Source organism: Brachyistius frenatus, unplaced genomic scaffold (assembly GCF_029030835.1).
Source record: "Brachyistius frenatus isolate BFR_SWC_R1_liver_20210118 unplaced genomic scaffold, ASM2903083v1 Contig_139, whole genome shotgun sequence".
Classification (NCBI taxonomy): domain Eukaryota; kingdom Metazoa; phylum Chordata; class Actinopteri; family Embiotocidae; genus Brachyistius; species Brachyistius frenatus.
The window spans coordinates 292,501-311,222 of NW_027210738.1; the positions used below are offsets into that span (position 1 = coordinate 292,501).

The 18,722-nt window shown below is 42.0% G+C and overlaps 1 protein-coding gene across 1 annotated transcript in view; it reads right to left on the minus strand.

Moving 5' to 3' along the window:
- The window catches only part of wt1a (WT1 transcription factor a), a 17,594-nt gene extending 2,409 nt beyond the window's left edge, over nt 1-15,185 (minus strand). The window contains 6 exon segments of the mRNA XM_069715197.1: nt 776-875; nt 6,109-6,139; nt 6,142-6,179; nt 9,081-9,183; nt 10,333-10,449; nt 14,711-15,185. Of these exon segments, the coding sequence (XP_069571298.1) occupies nt 776-875; nt 6,109-6,139; nt 6,142-6,179; nt 9,081-9,183; nt 10,333-10,449; nt 14,711-15,185 (864 nt within the window).
- Nucleotides 15,186-18,722: the final 3,537 nt, after the last annotated feature.

The following is an 18,722-nucleotide window of genomic DNA, read 5'->3' on the forward strand; positions in this document are numbered from 1 at the left end:
GTCGCCTCGCTTCCCAACCTGTTATCTCACACTACGAGCAGCTCTTAAATTATACTTTAAAAGGCCTGAGAGTGAGATGTTGTTTATTTTATTTTTTGTATTTTTTTTTGTGTGTGTGCCGAGCTAATGGCAGGGTTTGAAAAATGAAGCGGGCCCCCTCGAAAAAAAAAGAGAGAAAAAGATCTGAAAAAGTCCTGTTGTGGACCAAAAAAAAAAAAAGAAGCAGGTCTGGAGAATCTCCTGCTGCCATGTCCTTTAGAGCCGCTGACAGACAATAATTAAAATCTAATGATTTATTAACGTGCTGATCCTCGTATGGAAACTGTATCGCAGTGTGTGTGTGTGTGTCTGTTTCTTCACTGCTAATGGATTTGTGGAAAAAATTCCTCCTGATGTTTAAAGGTGCTTTATAAGAATCTCTGTGTGTGTGTGTGTGTGTGTGTGTGTGTGTGTGTGTGTGTGTGTGTGTGTGTGTGTGTGTGTGTGTGTGTGTGTGTGTGTGTGTGTGTGTGTGTGTGTGTTTGTGACTCTGTGCTCTGCTACATATCAGTATTTCCTCTCCACATAGCCTGCTCATTGCATCAGGCTCTCCACCACTCATCTCCTTCTTAAATTTTTTTTTTTTTCTGTCTCAATCATACATTTTTGTCTTCAAGAATTCTCCCAGCGCGCCGATTTTGACTTCCTGATCTTGACAATAACACGGACAGCGAAAGGACGGTGTGCGTTATGTGCGCGACCTCGCGGTGACCTCTGCGAGCGGCTGGAGTCCCACCTGGAGGCCCCTGAAGACTCCGTGTGTGTGGATGCGGTACTGCGTGCTGCAGCTGTAGACCATCGGGGTGTTCGGGTCGCTGTCGTAGCCGGCCGCGTGGCTGCAAACACAGAAAACACAGCAGAGAGGCTTTACGGAAAAATGACCAACATTTTAACACCGTTTTAAAACGGATGTCTCAAAACAGAAAAATCCCTCCAGGAGGTTTTTTTCTGTGATCAAAATTTTTTTGATTTTTGTGGAAGATTTTTTTTTTTTTTTTAAATGCAAAGAAAACGGATAAATAATGTTTACGTTTTAAAATGGATGTTTCATCCAGGACTTTTTTTTTGTAATAAAATTTTTGGGGGGGATTTTTGCAAAAAATTGCAATGTTATTTTCAGTGATTTAAGTGAGTTTTTTTTTTTTTTGCCGAAAATTGCAGGATTTAGAAAAAAAAATTTTTTTTGTTTTTTGTTTTTTTTAAGCACTACCTGATAAAGGAATACATATTTCATCACTTCCTGTGATAATAATCATGCTGCACATCGCTAAGCTTTTTTTAAAATTATTATTAATTTATTAAACTTATGGTGCTAAAAGTTACAGAAAAACATCATAAAAGTGAACAGACAATCTGTGACTAATATAAAATATCAGCTGTCAAAATAAGAGCTGTTTAATTAATGTGGCCTACTGTATGCTCCAAAACAAAGTGCAGTCTCTTACAACTTGACGTGTGTATAAAACTAATTTAATGTACAGTAATATGTAAACACTTCCATTTATGAAAAGCGTTTAATTTCAAAACTTTTATTGTGAAGGCCACTTCCGGGTTTTCCACTCCTTCCGGTTTCCTCGGGTGCTCACAGTTTCTAGTAATGAGGAAAGGAGGAGAGCATTTCTGGACGTAAACGAGAAGTTATTTGTTTTGTTTCATAAAGCGAGTTTTGTTCGCAAGCTGCACCGTTTGCTTGAATTTGCGTTTTATCGTTGCGGTTTGCGAGATCGCGATTTTCCCGGCGGGACTTTTTAAAACCCACGCTGCCTCTGAGAGTAGAAAACGGTTTAATCAATACGCTTTTTTTTTCTGCGCCATTAAACAACTGTACGATCGCAAAAAAAAAAAAAAGTCAAGAAATAAAGTCGTTAAAGCAGATAAAGCAGATATCTGTTTGTGTGCAGATACACGCCGAGGTCAGGAAGGTAACATTAGTCAAACATGCTCACCTTGTCACTCCGTGATGCAAAACGCAGACGTGTGGACTCGAGAGTTCACCGCCGAGATGTAACTCGTGTTGATGTATGCGCTGCGTTATTTATGATGTACGTCTCTTTTGTCAGAGCTCCATAAATACTGCGTGGTTTGTTTTGTGTGTGTTTGTAGTTCAACTTTGATCTTTTCTTTCTTTCTTTCTTTCTTTCTTTTTTTTAAACGGTAAAGTCTTTTGTAAAAAATGGACAGGAGAAGGTGTTCACGTAGAAACTGATATCAGAAGTTGACTAAAAAAAACAAACCATCAGGTGGTTGTTTGGACGATTGCGGACGACACCTGCATTATACAAAATGTTGTGATTTTTGTTTTATTTTTTCTGTAAAATTAAGGAAATTGGCAAGTCAAGAAAAAAATGGACTCGTATGTAACGACGTCCTTTAAGTATACTGCACATTAAAGAAAGATCCAGTTATAAGGTGTAAAAAAAGAACCATAAAACAGACATATTCTGTCAAATAAGTTCTTTAAAAGCTTTTTAAATATCATTAATTCAACACAATGAAACTTGGAGTGAAATTCTCATGATAAAACCACATTTCCCACAAACCCCGTCACTTCCTGTTTTGCCGTTTTCGCCGCGTTGCAGTTTGTTTGGATGACGAAGAGCCGTGATGACGAGGAATTGTTTTGTTTTTTTGTCGATAAAGCAAGTTTTATTTTGAAAGGCTCGTTATGTTGGGTCCTTTTAATGCAGCAAAAATCTTGATCGGTCAAATTCGCATTAATTATTGCCGCGGCAAGATTTCGTGGTAGTTGATGATGTTCGTATTCTTCGCCGTGAATTTGAATGACGACTGCGATTCCCTGGCTCCTCCCACAAGTTCACTCCTGCTGTTTGTTTTTTTGCATAAAATATATAAGTGTTGGACTTCATTACATTCAATGTTAATGTCAACGTTCCCTTTGAGGATGAACCGAAAAACCCCGACTGGGCGATTTTCCTTCGAGCGAACGTTAGCGTGCCAAAAACCCAGAACGTGATAAAACGTTAAAGCTGCCGAACGTCGGCACGTTAGCGCCGTTAATATGCTGACGTCAGCAACGTCGCAAAACAACGAGCGTCGTCGAGTTCAATCGATATTTTTCTGATTTGACTTTTGACAAATTGATATCTTTTTTTTTTTTATATCAATTTTTTTGACAAACTCGCAGTCGGTGTGATGTCATCGTCGGGCAGCGAACTCTTAAATGAGGCAAGCATCACCATAGCAACGAGTATATTTCCTGAATTTAAAGCCTTTCGTCATTTCGGCTGTGGTTTCATTATCAGTTAATTAATAGTTTTTATTCTCTTAGACAGTATTAAATTGTGTGTATATATATATATATAACAAGAAAAAGTATATTTCTGACCAACATTACCAAATAAAAAACATTAAAGCTGGAACTAACCTCGACTACAAATCTGTCAATATTCACTTTCAGCTGCTGCAGAAACAATCACAGAAATGTATTTTGCTCGGAGAGCAAAACAAAACGTGGTCTGTCTGAGCCGGTTCATATCTTCTTATGATAACACCGGGAGAAACAGACAGCTCTTGTCTTGTGTGTGTGTGTGTGTGTGTGTGTGTGTGTGTGTGTGTGTGTGTGTGTGTGTGTGTGTGTGTGTGTGTGTGTGTGTGTGTGTGTGTGTGTGTGTGTGTGTGTGTGTGTGTGTGTGTGTGTTGTATATCAGTCTGTCTAAAACCAAGGAGGAGGATGGGAGTTTGCATCCTGAGCTTGCCGCACTGGGAACGTACGGTTTACAGCCGAGCTCTCATAAGGTGCTCTTTGTCTGCCGCGAGTCCTTCAAGGACGCCGAGAAGACGGGAGTTTAAATTATTCCCGCGTTCGTTCGTTTTTCACAAATATTTTAGATCTGTAGTTCTGTAGAGATTAAAGCGTGTTAATTAGCTTCGGGGGTGCCGGTTCGGTGGATTTACGGTTATTACGTCATCACCGAATCATTTTAAAAACAATTTTTTTTTTTTGCTTTATCGTATTTAAATTACAATGAATCTGTATAAAAAAGCAGCTGAGTGAAACTTTAAAATAAATGTCCGCGTCGTTTGAAGTTTGTCAGACGCACACAGGTGATCAGCACTGGGAACGGACCTATCTGCTCTTCCTCCCTTCAGCTCGACTCCCCTACACTTCCTCTTCCTCGCGTCCTGCTCCTTGGCGCCCTTCCTCTTTATCTCCACTGCCTCCCTCCTCCTCCTCCTCCTCCTCCTCTTGTTGCTTTGCTTTCTCCTCCTCCTCCTCCTCCTCTTGTTGCTTTGCTTTCTCCTCTTCCTCCTCCTCCTCTTGTTGCTTTCTCCTCTTCCTCCTCCCTTCCCTGCTGCTGCTGCTGCCCATCACTGACATTCAAAAATATCTGACAATTAGAAACCATTAAAAATAAAATATATACTCACACCTACATTTTCACAACGCAGCCCCCCCCCAAAAAAAAACACACACACACACACACACACACACACACACACACACACACACACACACACACACACACACACACACACACACACACACACACACACACACACACACACACACACACACACACACACACACACACACACACACACACACACACACACACACACACACACACACACACACACACACACACACACACACACACACACACTAGTCCGGTAACTATGACGAATGCCTGTTGGCTCGCAGTAGAAAGGCGTCGTAGCTCTGCAGGTCACGGTGACACACGAGTACGAAACACGACAAACCGAGAGAACCCTGAACTTTCAGGAAACAAGTGAGTTTCGATGAATTAAAGATCTATAAATCTTTTTGCTTTTGTTTTTAAGACATTTTAGCGACAGTGCGACAAAATAAGCTGCCGAACAACACGAGGCGCTAAACACCAGCTTCATCACAATATGAAAGATTTGATTTTGTTATTTTACTCTCGGCCGTCTTTAAGCAGGTCGAAGGCGCTCGTTTGTCTGTAGTTGTTTCGAATGAGGTCTAATAACACTTCTTTTTTTTTAAACTTAAGCTTAAGAAAAGTTAGTGAGATCACTTCAGATTCCTTCAGGGGAAAAAAAGTCTCCTTTTAAATTTTAATCTGAATAATCTCGGCTCCCTGCTGATGAATCTGAACGGCTTTAAACCGTTTAACTAGTCAGTTTAACATATCTCCTCTGGCAGTATTTCTTTGCCCCCTGGGGGGTGAAAACAAGTTGAATTTACCGCAAAGAAGTTGATAAAAAATAAATTCCCTTGAATTTGATTTAAGAGGGTTTAATTTCCCGCACTTTGACTTTTCCTGCACTTCTACTACTAATAACAGGAAGAATATTTTAAACCGGGTTCAGACAAAACAAATTCAACCCGATTTAGTCGCAGTCGACAGATTTCCGGTGTCGGACCTTAATATGAACGACGAACGTGTAGCGTGACCACAATTGGAAAAACGGCGAATAACACCTCGAGGGAAAAGTCGAGCGACAGGAGGAGAGAGCCGCGATCGACAAACTTCGTAACCCCCCCCGCCCTCCTCCACCCCGACGAAACAGGAAGTCGTTCAGCAACATGAACAACGGTCGGTCTGGATTCGCGGAGCCGCCGAGCGTCCTGGCGAAGACACTCGGAGAATTTACGGCACTTTAAGTGATTGTTAATCTGACAGAGTTCCCGTCGCCAAAGCGAAATATACGACATGAGAGAGCAGCGAGTTGTGAGAACCGCTGCAAAAAATGATTTTATTTTGCCAGTGATCGCAGGGGAAGTGGCTGCTTCCAGCGCTAAAACATATCATTACAAGTGAACCTATTAAGTGATTTGAACAGGAAAAATATGTGAGCTTTTTTTCCTTTATAGCAGCAAACGCAGCGTTTTAAATTTTTTTTTTTTTTTATCTGCTTGAAAGTTTGTCGGACCTCGACGTGCTCCACCTTTAACCCCGACGCCACGATCCGCCAACGACACTCGGAGAGCTACGCTTCGACATCGCAGCGGCACTTCAGCGCTCTTTTGTCCTTTTTAAAACACCGTCTCGTCCTCGCCGACTCCAACCTGAGCGACTTCTGGCCGTTCGGAGAGAAAGACGGAGCGACGGAGGAAGTTCCTACCTCTTCACGGTGGACGCCAGAGTACTGACACACACCCCACCTGAGAGGTCATGTGATATAAATTGTCACCGCTGTGAAGGGAAAAGACAAAAAAAAAAAAAAAAAAAAAAACGTAGAAGAGAAGCTCGTGAGCTGTGAAAGTGGAGCGTCACTCACCCAGGACAGGGCTCTGTGTGTGTGTGTGTGTGTGTGTGTGTGTGTGTGTGTGTGTGTGTGTGTGTGTGTGTGTGTGTGTGCGCGTCCATTTGCCTTTTGTTGTCCGCCACTGACGCACACTAATGAAAAAATGCCAACACACAAACACAGTAACAGGTGGAGCTCAGATTAAAAAAAAAAGCTAAATTCTCCCACCTTTCATTAAACACAGTGAGACTCCACCATCATCATTCAGACCTGCCATGTGATTACACACACACACACTGGATTTATAGCTCCCGCCCCAGTCCCTCCATCACCCCACCTTGCGGGCTCGCGGCGGTCTGATGCGGTGCCTGGTACCCTGCTCACTTACACGGCTATTATTTTACAGTGCAGCGGCCACGACGGCTATTTTCCCGCTGAAATATTTTCTGAGATGGAGAGCTGAGATTTTAAAGCGATGATCCATGACACTTTTAAATAAATACGCGTCTGCTTTTTCTTCTTCTTCTTGTCCGCCGCTGACAGATGGGAGCGCCGTCGCTTAATCCACCTCCATCCATTAAATTAAAGGGAAAAAAAGAAAGAAAAAAAGCTGTCCGGAGCAGCGTGGGGGCTTTTTCCTGGGAAACCTGCAGCAGAAGCAACACTTAGAGTAAATAAACCGGTAATTTGTAATGACGAGCCAGTGCCGCCTCGTACCGCCTGCCTGAAGCAGACGATTAAATGCGCCCGTTTCCACTTTTTACAGCGAGCATGAAGACTGGAGGGCGTCTAGAAGCCGCGGGAGGCTAACGAGTTAGCGAGCTAAACAGGCGGGTAACGTCACGCTGGAAATGCAAAGACGTAACGACCGGAAAGGAGACGATGAGGAACGTTTTCCGAAAGATGCAATATTTAAGTTATGAAGACAAACTCCGATATATTGGCTCAACAGCAAACGAAAACAAAAAATGTCAGGGTTGCCAGGCTGTAATGTCTTACTCCGGACAGAAGGGGGCGGTGAATGTCTGTTAAGACACCGTTAAACGACACACGGAGAAGAAGAACGACGGGTTGAGATGAGACGCTTCGGTACGAACAGCAGGAAATGCAAAAGACGACTTCAGCCGTGTGTGTGTGTGTGTGTGTGTGTGTGTGTGTGTGTGTGTGTGTGTGTGTGTGTGTGTGTGTGTGTGTGTGTGTGTGTGTGTGTGTGTGTGTGTGTGTGTGTGTGTGTGTGTGTGTGTGAACAATCGATTTAACAGTTGAAGAGTTTCGTGCAATTTTTACAAATAGTATTAATGTGTTAAAAAAGATTCTTCGAACACCGACGGAGATGACACAAAAAACATAGGACCAGATCCACGGACAAAAAAAAAAAAAAAAAAAAAAAAAAAGTCGTGACCCTCCCGGTCGACGATGGACCGAACACGGCGCCGCTAAAAACCCACCGAAAATAATCATTTATATGATGTTCATTAACTATTCAGAACATCCTGTGAAATTTTCAGGCATCTCCAGCTTTGATAAAAACCCTGTGTGTGTGTGTGTGTGTGTGTGTGTGTGTGTGTGTGTGTGTGTGTGTGTGTGTGTGTGTGTGTGTGTGTGTGTGTGTGTGTGTGTGTGTGTGTGTGTGTGTGTGTGTGTGTGTGTGTGTGTGTGTGTGTGTGTGTGTGTGTGTGTGTGTGTGTGTGTGTCTCTCAGTATGGATTAATAAAGACCTGGGCATGTTTTCATTTCACGTTGTTCCAGCGGGCCGAGCTGACGGCCTGCAGAAGTAAATACGGGGTCGGTTGGTACCAGGCTGCAAGATTACAACTCCCGACTCAACTCAGATGAGCCTTCCCAGCCGTGTGTGTGTGTGTGTGTGTGTGTGTGTGTGTGTGTGTGTGTGTGTGTGTGTGTGTGTGTGTGTGTGTGTGTGTGTGTGTGTGTGTGTGTGTGTGTGTGTGTGTGAGAGAGAGTGGATATCAGTTATGTTTATGACAAAGACGACCCATTAGACTGAGGCTTTCAGGACCGCTACGTCCACCTCCTCCCCCATCCGTCTCTGTGGATTCCTGCTTCTCCTCCATTGATGGAGAACATTGTGTGAATGTTTAATTTACTGTACAAACACAACAACGAGCGAGCAGGTCGCCCGGCGAGGAGGAGGAGGAGGAGGAGGAGGAGGAAGAGGAGGAGGAAGAAGCTCACTGCAACCTGTGCAGGATTTTTTTGTTGTTGTTTTTTTTGTATAAATTTGAATGGAATGAGCGTTCGTCCTCGTTTCCCCGTAAATTTGACTAATTTGAGTCGAAAAAAACCAACCTAAGGCGTAAAACCTTTAGTGGCAGTCTCCATGTTTGTGGTCACGATTCTCTACAGTATAATATGCCCCCCTCTCCACCCCCCACGCATCCCCAACGGGACCCGCCCCTAAAGAGAGAAACCAAATGTGAACGTACTCGTAGAACCGGAGTTACGTCTAGTAACTACTAGTGTTATTGACGAGTCTCTGATGGACGAGTGTTGAAACGACACCCCCCCACCCAAAAAAAAAAAAAAAAAAAAAAAAAAAAAAAAAAAAAAAAAAAAAAAAAAAAAAAGCTCCAACAGGAAGTGGAAAAATAAAAAAAATAAAAAATTACAAATAAAAAATAAAAAAGAGGAAGCGGCAGCGACCTGTCCTGAAGATGAACATCCTGTTCACCGCTGCATCCTGCTACAACAATCAACAATGCTTTTCGGAAACATTTGTTTTTTTCATATAAAAATAGATTTTGAGGAGGGTGTGTGTGTGTGTGTGTGTGTGTGTGTGTGTGTGTGTGTGTGTGTGTGTGTGTGTGTGTGTGTGTGTGTGTGTGTGTTACCTGTTGTACGGGTTCCTCAGCAGCAGCGCCTGGCTGCCCGTGCAGCTGTCTGAAGGTGTGTGACATCCATAAACAGGAGGCGGTACGGGATACTGCTGCTCACCTGACGCACACACACACACACACACACACACACACACACACACACACACACACACACACACACACACACACACACACACAGACAATATAAGTATATATATGTAATAATACTGTGCAAACGTAGCTCCGTGTGTCCTTCCTGATTTTTCTCTCCAGATTTCACCACTTTCTTAAATACAAAAATAAAAAACAAAACGAGCCTTCACGTTCCTCCCCGGTTATCTTAGCTGTAAAAATCGGCTGACATTTTCCGCTTGTGCTCAACCCGAACAACCCCATTTTAAATATTTACTAATAACAAGCGCAGAGGGAGGGATGGAGCGAGGTGGGCGGATGAAAGGAGGAGACGAGGGAGTTTTGCGAGTCAGGATGTGGCTGATTTATCGGCGACGTCGGCATAAAGGGACGCGGCGCTCCCTCGGTGCCGGGCGTGTGTTTTACTACGTAGGATGTTTTGTGTCTTTTTTATAAAAGCATTAAAAAAAAAAAAAAAAGCAAATTTCTCCCAAAATGCAGTTTGAGAGTAAAGTTATTGTGATTGGAAAACAATTCACCATCACGGTTTCGTTGTTTTTTGTTTTGTTTGTTTGGTATTTTGTCAATAGAAAACTCCGGATACGTCCGTCAGCTTAGGCCCCGCCCACTATACGTCCAATTCAACTCGCTAACGAAAATTTTGTGATTCACAACCAAAAAAAAAACAGGCCGGTTGGTTTCTGTGATCAAAATCAACAGAATTAGTTTGCAAACCAAATACTTGAATTCCCAGCTCGTATATATTTAAAAGCACCTTCGCGTTCAGCGTTGTGGAAAATGACGACGCCATTTTAAATGCGTAAATTCAGCGGAAAGACTTTTAGGTTAAATATCGCAAGACAAAGTCGCAACGACAGGTTAGCGAACGCAACGTCGCTACGTCGAGTTTAGAGCCACATGACATCAGCGAAAATAAAACACCAGGTTGTTGTTGGTTTTACATCAATTCTCCAGGAAGCGTGTCGACGTGTTTCCTTTCACTTTATGCATTTTATGGTGTAGTTTAGGTTTGACGTAAATCATACACAACACACACACACACACACACACACACACACACACACACACACACACACACACACACACACACACACACACACACTCGTGTACGTACCCATGGTGTTCTGCTGGCCGAGAGCGTCCTCGTGTTTGAAGGAGTGGTTGGAGAACTGCGAGCTGTGGTGTGTAGGAGTGTGACCGTAATTGCCGGCCCCGTCGAACGCGCCGTAACCTGCGACCACACAAACGACACGACAACAACAACAACAACAACGTGAAGTCACACGACACATTCAAGTGCGTAGGAAAGTTTACTTTTTTTTAAATGACACTGTAAATCAGAGACGTAAGATAAAAGTCAGGTTTGATTCAGGTTTTTTTTTTTTTTTTAATCGAAATGTGAAAGGTGGAAACATCTTAAAATACGTCGGTAAAAAAAAACCAAAAAAAAAACATCATCTGTGTGTGTTATCTTGTAAACGGGACGATGCCTCTAGTTTCCGTGTCATTTTTTAATGCATTAATTAATAACTTCTCTGCTTTAACTGTTTATGAATTGCTCCAAAAAATATATTACTTACAATATTGTCCATTCAACGCTGGTCTCATGCAACTCCTAATATTTTATTTACGCATGTATACACGGTTTAAAGGGGACACTTTTCTTTTTTAATATTTCTTAAATTTGGTTTTAATAAACAACAAGAAACGCGGCTGGTAAAATGTAGAAATTCTGAAGTTCTTTAAAAATTCAAAAAAGACGTATCGGTGTGAAAGTCTCAAAAATATAGTTTGTCCAAATATTTAGACAGCTTAAAATCACAGTAATATACATTTTAACACAATATTAAGGTTAACATGTGGATTCATATATATATATACATATATGATATATGTATATTCTTCCTATTCACAACCTCTTTTTAGAGCTCAATAACTGTTTGCAGTGTTGTTGTGTTGTTGGTCAGTGTGTGTGTGTGTGTGGGGGGGGGTCTTTTCTGGGATCAGCTCTTCGGAGTCTCTGGAGATGGATATGAAGTTGATTTAAATAAAATAAAAAGTTTCAGGGTTCTCTTTGACCTGAACACACACACACACACACACACACACACACACACACACACACACACACACACACACACACACACACACACACACACACACACACACACACACGCTCAGTGTTGTTAAGGAGATGTGTCTTGACACCCCTGACCAGACCTGACTCATGACTTGGACTGACCTAAAGGCCACGACACACACCCATAAATCACTCACACACACACACACACACACACACACACACACACACACACACACACACACACACACACACACACACACACACACACACACACACACACACACACACACACACACACACACTATCTCTTACATGCATGATTCATTAATTAAAATGCAGCACTTTCACTAACTGAGTCAGTGTGAGAGAAGAAAACAGAAAAAAAAACCTCATTAAACATCTCCATTTATCTTCCACTCACTTTCATCTGACTTCTGTGTGTGTGTGTGTGTGTGTGTGTGTGTGTGTGTGTGTGTGTGTGTGTGTGTGTGTGTGTGTGTGTGTGTGTGTGTGTGTGTGAGGTGACAAGCAATGGAGTTGATTCGTATTCAACTGGAAAATCCCCAAAAGTCTGGAAATACCCCCGAGTCCTTTTTTTTAAATTATTATTATTCCTTTTAGTTAGAAGTGGAAAGTAACCAAGTACTTTTTTTACTCGAGTACTCTACTTAAGTACAAATTTCACGTACTTGGACTTTACTTAAGCATTTCTCTTTTTGTGCAACTTTATACTTAAATCTTGCGCTGATTACTCCACGACAGCTTTAGTTACTTTTGAGATTACAGTGATTTTCATTATTTCCTGTCCCAGTAAAAACCACGAATCTCCAAATCTGGTGATTTTTAATTTTAATTTTTCCGATAATCTAAAAGTCTAAATGTTCCTTCATGCGCTGAGAAAATCTTTCCTACTTTTTAAGATGAATAAATTATTTCAAAAGGGACATTTTTTGGACTTTTTCGAGATTTGTGGTTCTTTTGGGAAGGAAATGATGATTTTTTTTTTTTTTGGATCAAATATGATGCATTTCTAAAGATTAAACTAACCAACAGTACATAATGTAGTTTAAAAAAAACAAAAAACTTTAAAATTACTTTAATCCAAAAATATCATATTTAAAAGTAACACGCCGATGTGAAACATTTACTGCACACTGGGTACTTTTACTTTTAATACTTTAGTTACTTTTTACTAACAATACTTCAGTCAAATTTTGAATGCTGGACTTTAACTTGTACTTGAAGTATTTTCACAGTGTGGTATTTGTACTTTTACTTGAGTAAATTACTGGATTACTTCTTCGTACGCTGATTTTAAAGTTTAAAACGTGTTGAAATCTACAACTTTAAAACTCTTTCAGAGCTCACGTTTCTTTTAATTCTTCTTTTGTGCATCCTGATGAAATCATCATCAACGTTTATCTGCCTTTTACCTCTTTAAACTGTAGCTGATTCAGTTTTTAAGTTTTCAAGTTTTATTTTGAAATATGAGCAACACACAATGTAAAAATGACACTTTTCTTTCTTTTTTTAAAATTTTTTAAAATTATTTTTGGCTCCAATAATTGACTAAAATCAGTTTGAGTTGCACCTGCAGTTCTTTTTAAACATTATAATAAAACATTTTATCGATAAAAACGCAACTTTAGGAGAATGTTATGGGGACGTAACGTCTTAAAATCGAAATCTAAAATAAAAGTTTTATTTTGAAATGAGCAACACACACAATGTAAAAATGACACATTTTTTAAATTTATGGCTCCAATAATTGGCAAAAAAAACTCTTTCAGTTGCACCTGCAGACTTTTTTTTTTTTTTTTTTTTTTAATAAAACCTTTCAGAGATGAAGCATAGAGCATTATGGGATGTGCCGGTCCCTGTGTGACCCTGCTGTGCTATCAGCTCCGCTCCGAGTCCTGCTGTGAGTTTGTTTGTCTGAGCTCCTCCGGACACAGCGGGCAGCAGATAACGCAGGTCAAAGGTCGGCTCGGCTCTTTTGATTGTGATGTTATTCCTGAATTATCTGCTTTGATAAGCGTGTTATTACTAATTAATCTGCTGGACGATAATCACTAACAGATCCATTAAAAAACAGAAGAATGAGAAAAAAAAATCCCACAGGCAGAGAAAACCTGAATCCCCGTCGACCTTTGACCTGTTTCAACTCACTATAATGTTTATTGTGAATCTGTGTCACATATTCTCACGTTAAAATACGTGATTTTACTCTTTTAATGTGGCGTTTTGATGCTTAAAGTGCCTTTTAGTTTAATTTGAATAGAAAAAAGCCAAGAAGACTGTAATTTAGAATCCAATACACATTTTCTTTTGACTTATTTTAGTATAAAATGAGTATTTAACAGATAAAACCAACTCGTTTCATGATTATTATTTTTTGATCTCAAGAAATATTCACACAGCAGCAGGTGTTTTTAGCTGAATAAATGTCACTGCCTTTTAAAAACTGCCTTATTAAACAACCAAAGACGAGCTGAGAAAGACCAGACTCTTAATAGTCGACATGATGAATTAGGATTTAACTCGGCGGCGCGTCGACGTCCATAACTTCTGATGAGAGGACAGAAAAAAACACCCGAACCTGCGTTGTTGTATCATTCATCACCTCAATCAAACATTTCACTCACGTATGATTTGATTTTTATCGGTTGCAGTTTAAAAAACAGGAAATCTTTGTGCTTCGGAAGACGTTTTTGAGGATTTATTGTTTTAGTCATGAGTGAGTTCTTATTAAAATTCGTAAAAGTATAAAAAAATGTGGATATTTTGCCCCAAAAGCACCAAAGAGTTTAATGTCCTTTCGGAAAAATACGAGGGATTATGTTTGTGGAGGTCCACAGCGTCGATTGATGTTTCAATAATGAATCCCTCAAGAGATTCAGAGAGAATGAAGCTAATATTCATATGATGTTGATTCGTGTGAAAAGACACGAAAAGCAGCATCAGCTCGGTTTGAAGTTCTGAAAACAGCAAACATCTGTATCTTGAACGTTATTGCCTAAATACCGACGCTCGGAAACAAACTCTCACCGTCGTGAACTCGCCTCTGATCTTTTTTCTTTTCTTCTTTTTTTTTTTATTATCGCCCGTGTGAGCTTTTAAGAAGCAGTCTCCTGGCGTGACACAGATTTAGTCTGGAAAGTCCCGGTGAACGTGGAGAAGAGACGCAAGTGAAGGCGACACGATTTTTTTTTTTTAAAGCCACGTAAAATTGTGGAGATGAAATCGTCTGGGCGGCTGGGAAGCTTCTGACGAATCTAAACGTCAGCGAAATCCTCTGAATTGTTTCAGATTTATATCGGGAGGGAAAAAAAAACAGGTGAAATGAAACGTCCCGCTTCCTACCGAGAATTTAGATTTAGCTCGAAGAAAATGTGTGTTGCGGACCGACCTGTCTGGCTGCGCGCCGCCTGCTGCGTGTCCATGCAGTTGGTGAGGTACGGCGCGTTGCTGAACATCCTGCCGGGGGCCTGGTGGTGGTGCGGGGGGGCCACGGGCGGCGGCGGCGGCTGGCCGGGGCCCGTCGGCGGAGGAGGGTACGCCGCCCCGTACCTGCAGGCGCCGGTGCCCGTGAACTGGCCCGAGAAGTGCACGGTGAAGGCGCTGAGGCCGCAGTGGGGGTCGGCGTCGTGGTGGTGGGGGTCGCCGGCGGCCCCCCAGCTGGGCTCCTGCTTGATGAAGGAGTGCGCCCCCAGGGAGGCGTGGGGGGCGGCCAGGGAGGAGTACGGTGAGGCGGCGGCGGTGTGGAAGTCCAGGACGGGAGCCCACTGAGGGGCCGTGCTGACGGGCAGCGCCGGGCAGCCGGGGCTCGGCCCCGGCGGAAGCGGGGGCAGCAGCGAGTTCAGGTCGCGCACGTCTGAACCCATGGCGGTCCAGGGGAGAGGAAGGAGGGAGGCTATTTTCAAAACGTGGTCGGTTCCCCCCCTGAAACTTCGAGGCGTCTGTCGTCCCCCGACAGACCGTCTGACGGCGGTTCCTTATTTTTTGGGTTGTTTTTTTTTGTTTAAATCCTTTCGGGGGAGTCTTCCTCGCTCGGAGGAGGAGAGCGGCTTCTCTTCTGGAAACTCCTCAAGTCCGACTAAAGTTCATGGCGAAGTCGCCGCGGGCGAGTTCTCGTCGGCAGAAGAAGAAATTTAAAAACAAATCGGCTGCGAAGGTTCAGTTTCAGTCCACACACACACACATGGAAAGAAGAAGAGGCTCGGAGAGATGGAGTCCATCCAGGGAGGAGAAGGGTTCTCTGCTCTGAGGGGTCTCTGTGAATGGAGACAGAGGAGGGAAGGAGGAGTGAAGGAGGAGGGAAGGAGGAGGGAAGGAGGAGCAGCCCTCTTTTCCCTCCACTCTCAGACCCAGCGTGTGTGTGTGTGTGTGTGAGAGAGGAGGGCGGAGGAGGTGGAGTCAGGAGGTGATGAGGGACAGGACCCCTCTGACTTCATTCATTTACTGTACGCTGAACAGCACTCACACATGCAGAGAAAATAAAACTGAGTTTGACCTCGGTGATGAAAAAATAAAACACTAAATACTTTCAGTTCTCATTTTGAGGCTGATATGAAAAAAGTCAACATTAAACTGTCATTTTTATTGTCTGTTTTTTTCGGGGGGGGGGGGGGAGGGTATTCTATTCATTTATCTAATTTCTTTCATATTTATTTATTTTTGAATCTACATTTAATTGATTTTAATCCGGATTCTTCATGTAACCTTAATATTTCAAAACGTTTCTGATCAATAAATCAGAAAACACAACGTCATTTTTACTCACTGAAATCCAACTGAAACAAAGCGACACGAGGCCTCGCGCAAAAAAAACCCCCCAAAAAAATCAAAAAGGAAATGAAATAATCCTCCAAAATAAATGCATAATTTTGTGTGAACTCAGATTAGATTATTCATTATTAAAAAACGGGGGGTTTAAAGGTTCAATCTAAATTGTTGGCAGATTAATTAATCGCTGGCTGCGCATGAACGGCCCCGCGTGACAATAAATCTCGTCCGGTTTCAGGCCTCCGGTTCTAGTTGTTGGTTTTATTTTCTTCATAATTTTTATTCGATGAAGTGAAGTAGAATAACAGACTGTAACTGCGATCAAACTAAAACAATAACTCGGTGTGGATGACACACAACGCACGTTACGGCCCGGAAAAAAAAAAAAAAAAAAAAGAAAAGTCAATTAGCCTTAAAAATACATATTAAAACGGATGTAATCGTTTTAAACCAAAGGTTTGTTTCCAATTCTACGTAATGGATTCATATTGTTATTTATTAATACCTTAAATTGCCGTCAATTCTTTCTATCAGCACAAAAGGTTTCCCTTAATTTTCTTGTCTTTGAAAAAACCCAAATTGCGGCTCTGACGTTCAGTGTCCGTTTGTGTTGTGATCTGTGCGTGGTGCGCGTGCGGTGCGCGTGCGTGTTACCTGGCTGAAGGGAGGATGACGGCTCATATCATCTTGACTTTTAGCACCAGAAATAGCTTTGACCTGCGGTGGAGAAAAAAAAAAAAAACAACAACAACTCTGCCACCGGTAATAAAAAAATAAATCAAAATACAGATTTTCTTCTCATCAAAGCAGCAAAATTAACGCGCGCGCGTCACAAACTCTGAATTTAACGGATTTTTGGCATCCGGGTCTTCAAACAACTTGCAGCGCGAGCGCTCATTAAATAGCCTAATTAAGATCACTACCGTCGAGTATTTCATTCTGTCTTTAAATAAATAAATACAAATCTAAGTTTGAGTTATTATTGTGTCTAAGCTCCTTTTTTTTTTTTTTTTTAACGCGTGAGACCGGAACTACTTTCTCCTCCTGCTGCCTCGCGCCTTCAGACTGCGCCGTGTCTCGTGGTGTTACAGGCTGGATGACCCGCGAGAAACAGGGCGGGTATTTTTTTGTGTGACCCTGCTGTTATAATTTAAGATGACCCGAAGACACGGAGGAGGAGGAGGAAGAGCAGGAGGAGGAGGAGGAGGAGGAGGAGGAGGACAGCCGTGATGAAGAGTCTTTAGCCAAAACACAAACGCTCATTCATAAATACGACACTTCTCTCGAAACCAAAACTCAAAATGCGTCTCTTCTCGAGATGACACGGCCGATTCATGCTTCAGATATTTAAAAACATTTTTTTTTTTCATACAACAAAAATCTCAGATTTAAATTTAGCACCTTTACATGTTAAATTAATATTTTCTGCTCCTGATGAATAAATGCGTGCCTGTGAAATGTTTTGAGTTTAGCTGATGGACCTGATTTGATTAAATCACTTTAAGTTACTGTGACTCAGCGCCTCAGACAGAAAACACCAACATTTGACCCGAGAGGAGTTGAGACAGCTGTCAATCAAAGCGATTATATCCCGCCAACTCTTTACAGGTGTACATCCGTTTCATAAAATAAATCACGCTCTAATTAAAAAAGACCAACAGGCCTGAACGTAACTTTTGAGGCCCAAAATTCTTTAAAGTTTTTTTTAATTTTCAGCGTTCATATTGACTCGTCAAAATACATTTCAGGTCTTTTTAGGAAACATATAAATAAAAAAAATAATAGAAATGGTGTAAATGTAGAAAAAAATGAAAACATATTTGCAAATATTCGTGATATATCTTTACAACGTAAAGATCGTTCACATTAACGACCTCCATCTTCGGCTGATTTCTGGATTTTCCCTTAACATGTTTTTTTCGTTCTGACTTTTCCTCGGAGTCGTCACCTGGTGGCCGCGAGAGGAACTGCGAGCTGAAGTCACGTCGTCGGAAAGAAACTGCTCGACCTCTGACCTCTGACCCCATTTACTCTCCGTGCCCCTACAGTAAATAACGGGAACACGTCTGCCCCACGCGTCGAGCGTTACAAGTAGGGAGAGCAGGACGGACGACGTTTTTTTGTTGTTTTTTTTTAAAGTTTTTATTTGAAGCTGACTGACGCTTGAAATCGATCAAACTTTTAATCGGCTTATTTCGTTTCCTGGTATGAAAAAGAATCACATTATTTCATTCTGGCCGTCTCCCACTTCCTGTGTTCATATCTTCCTCTGTGTGTGTGTGTGTGTGTGTGTGTGTGTGTGTGTGTGTGTGTGTGTGTGTGTGTGTGTGTGTGTGTGTGTGTGTCGTCCTTGAGCCGTGCCCCTTGCTTCTGATCTCCGTCCCGTATCAGCCTATTTAAGGTTATCTCACTCCGACTGATGCTCCCGGTGTTGCCAGCTGTCCTGTCGTCATGGCAACGCACGCACACACACACACACACACACACACACACACACACACACACACACACACACACACACACACACACACACACACACACACACACACACACACACAGACGAGCACACAGTACCAGCCACCGTTTTCACTAACTTTCACTTTTTGGGAGGGGAATTTATTTCCGAGCTGAAACGA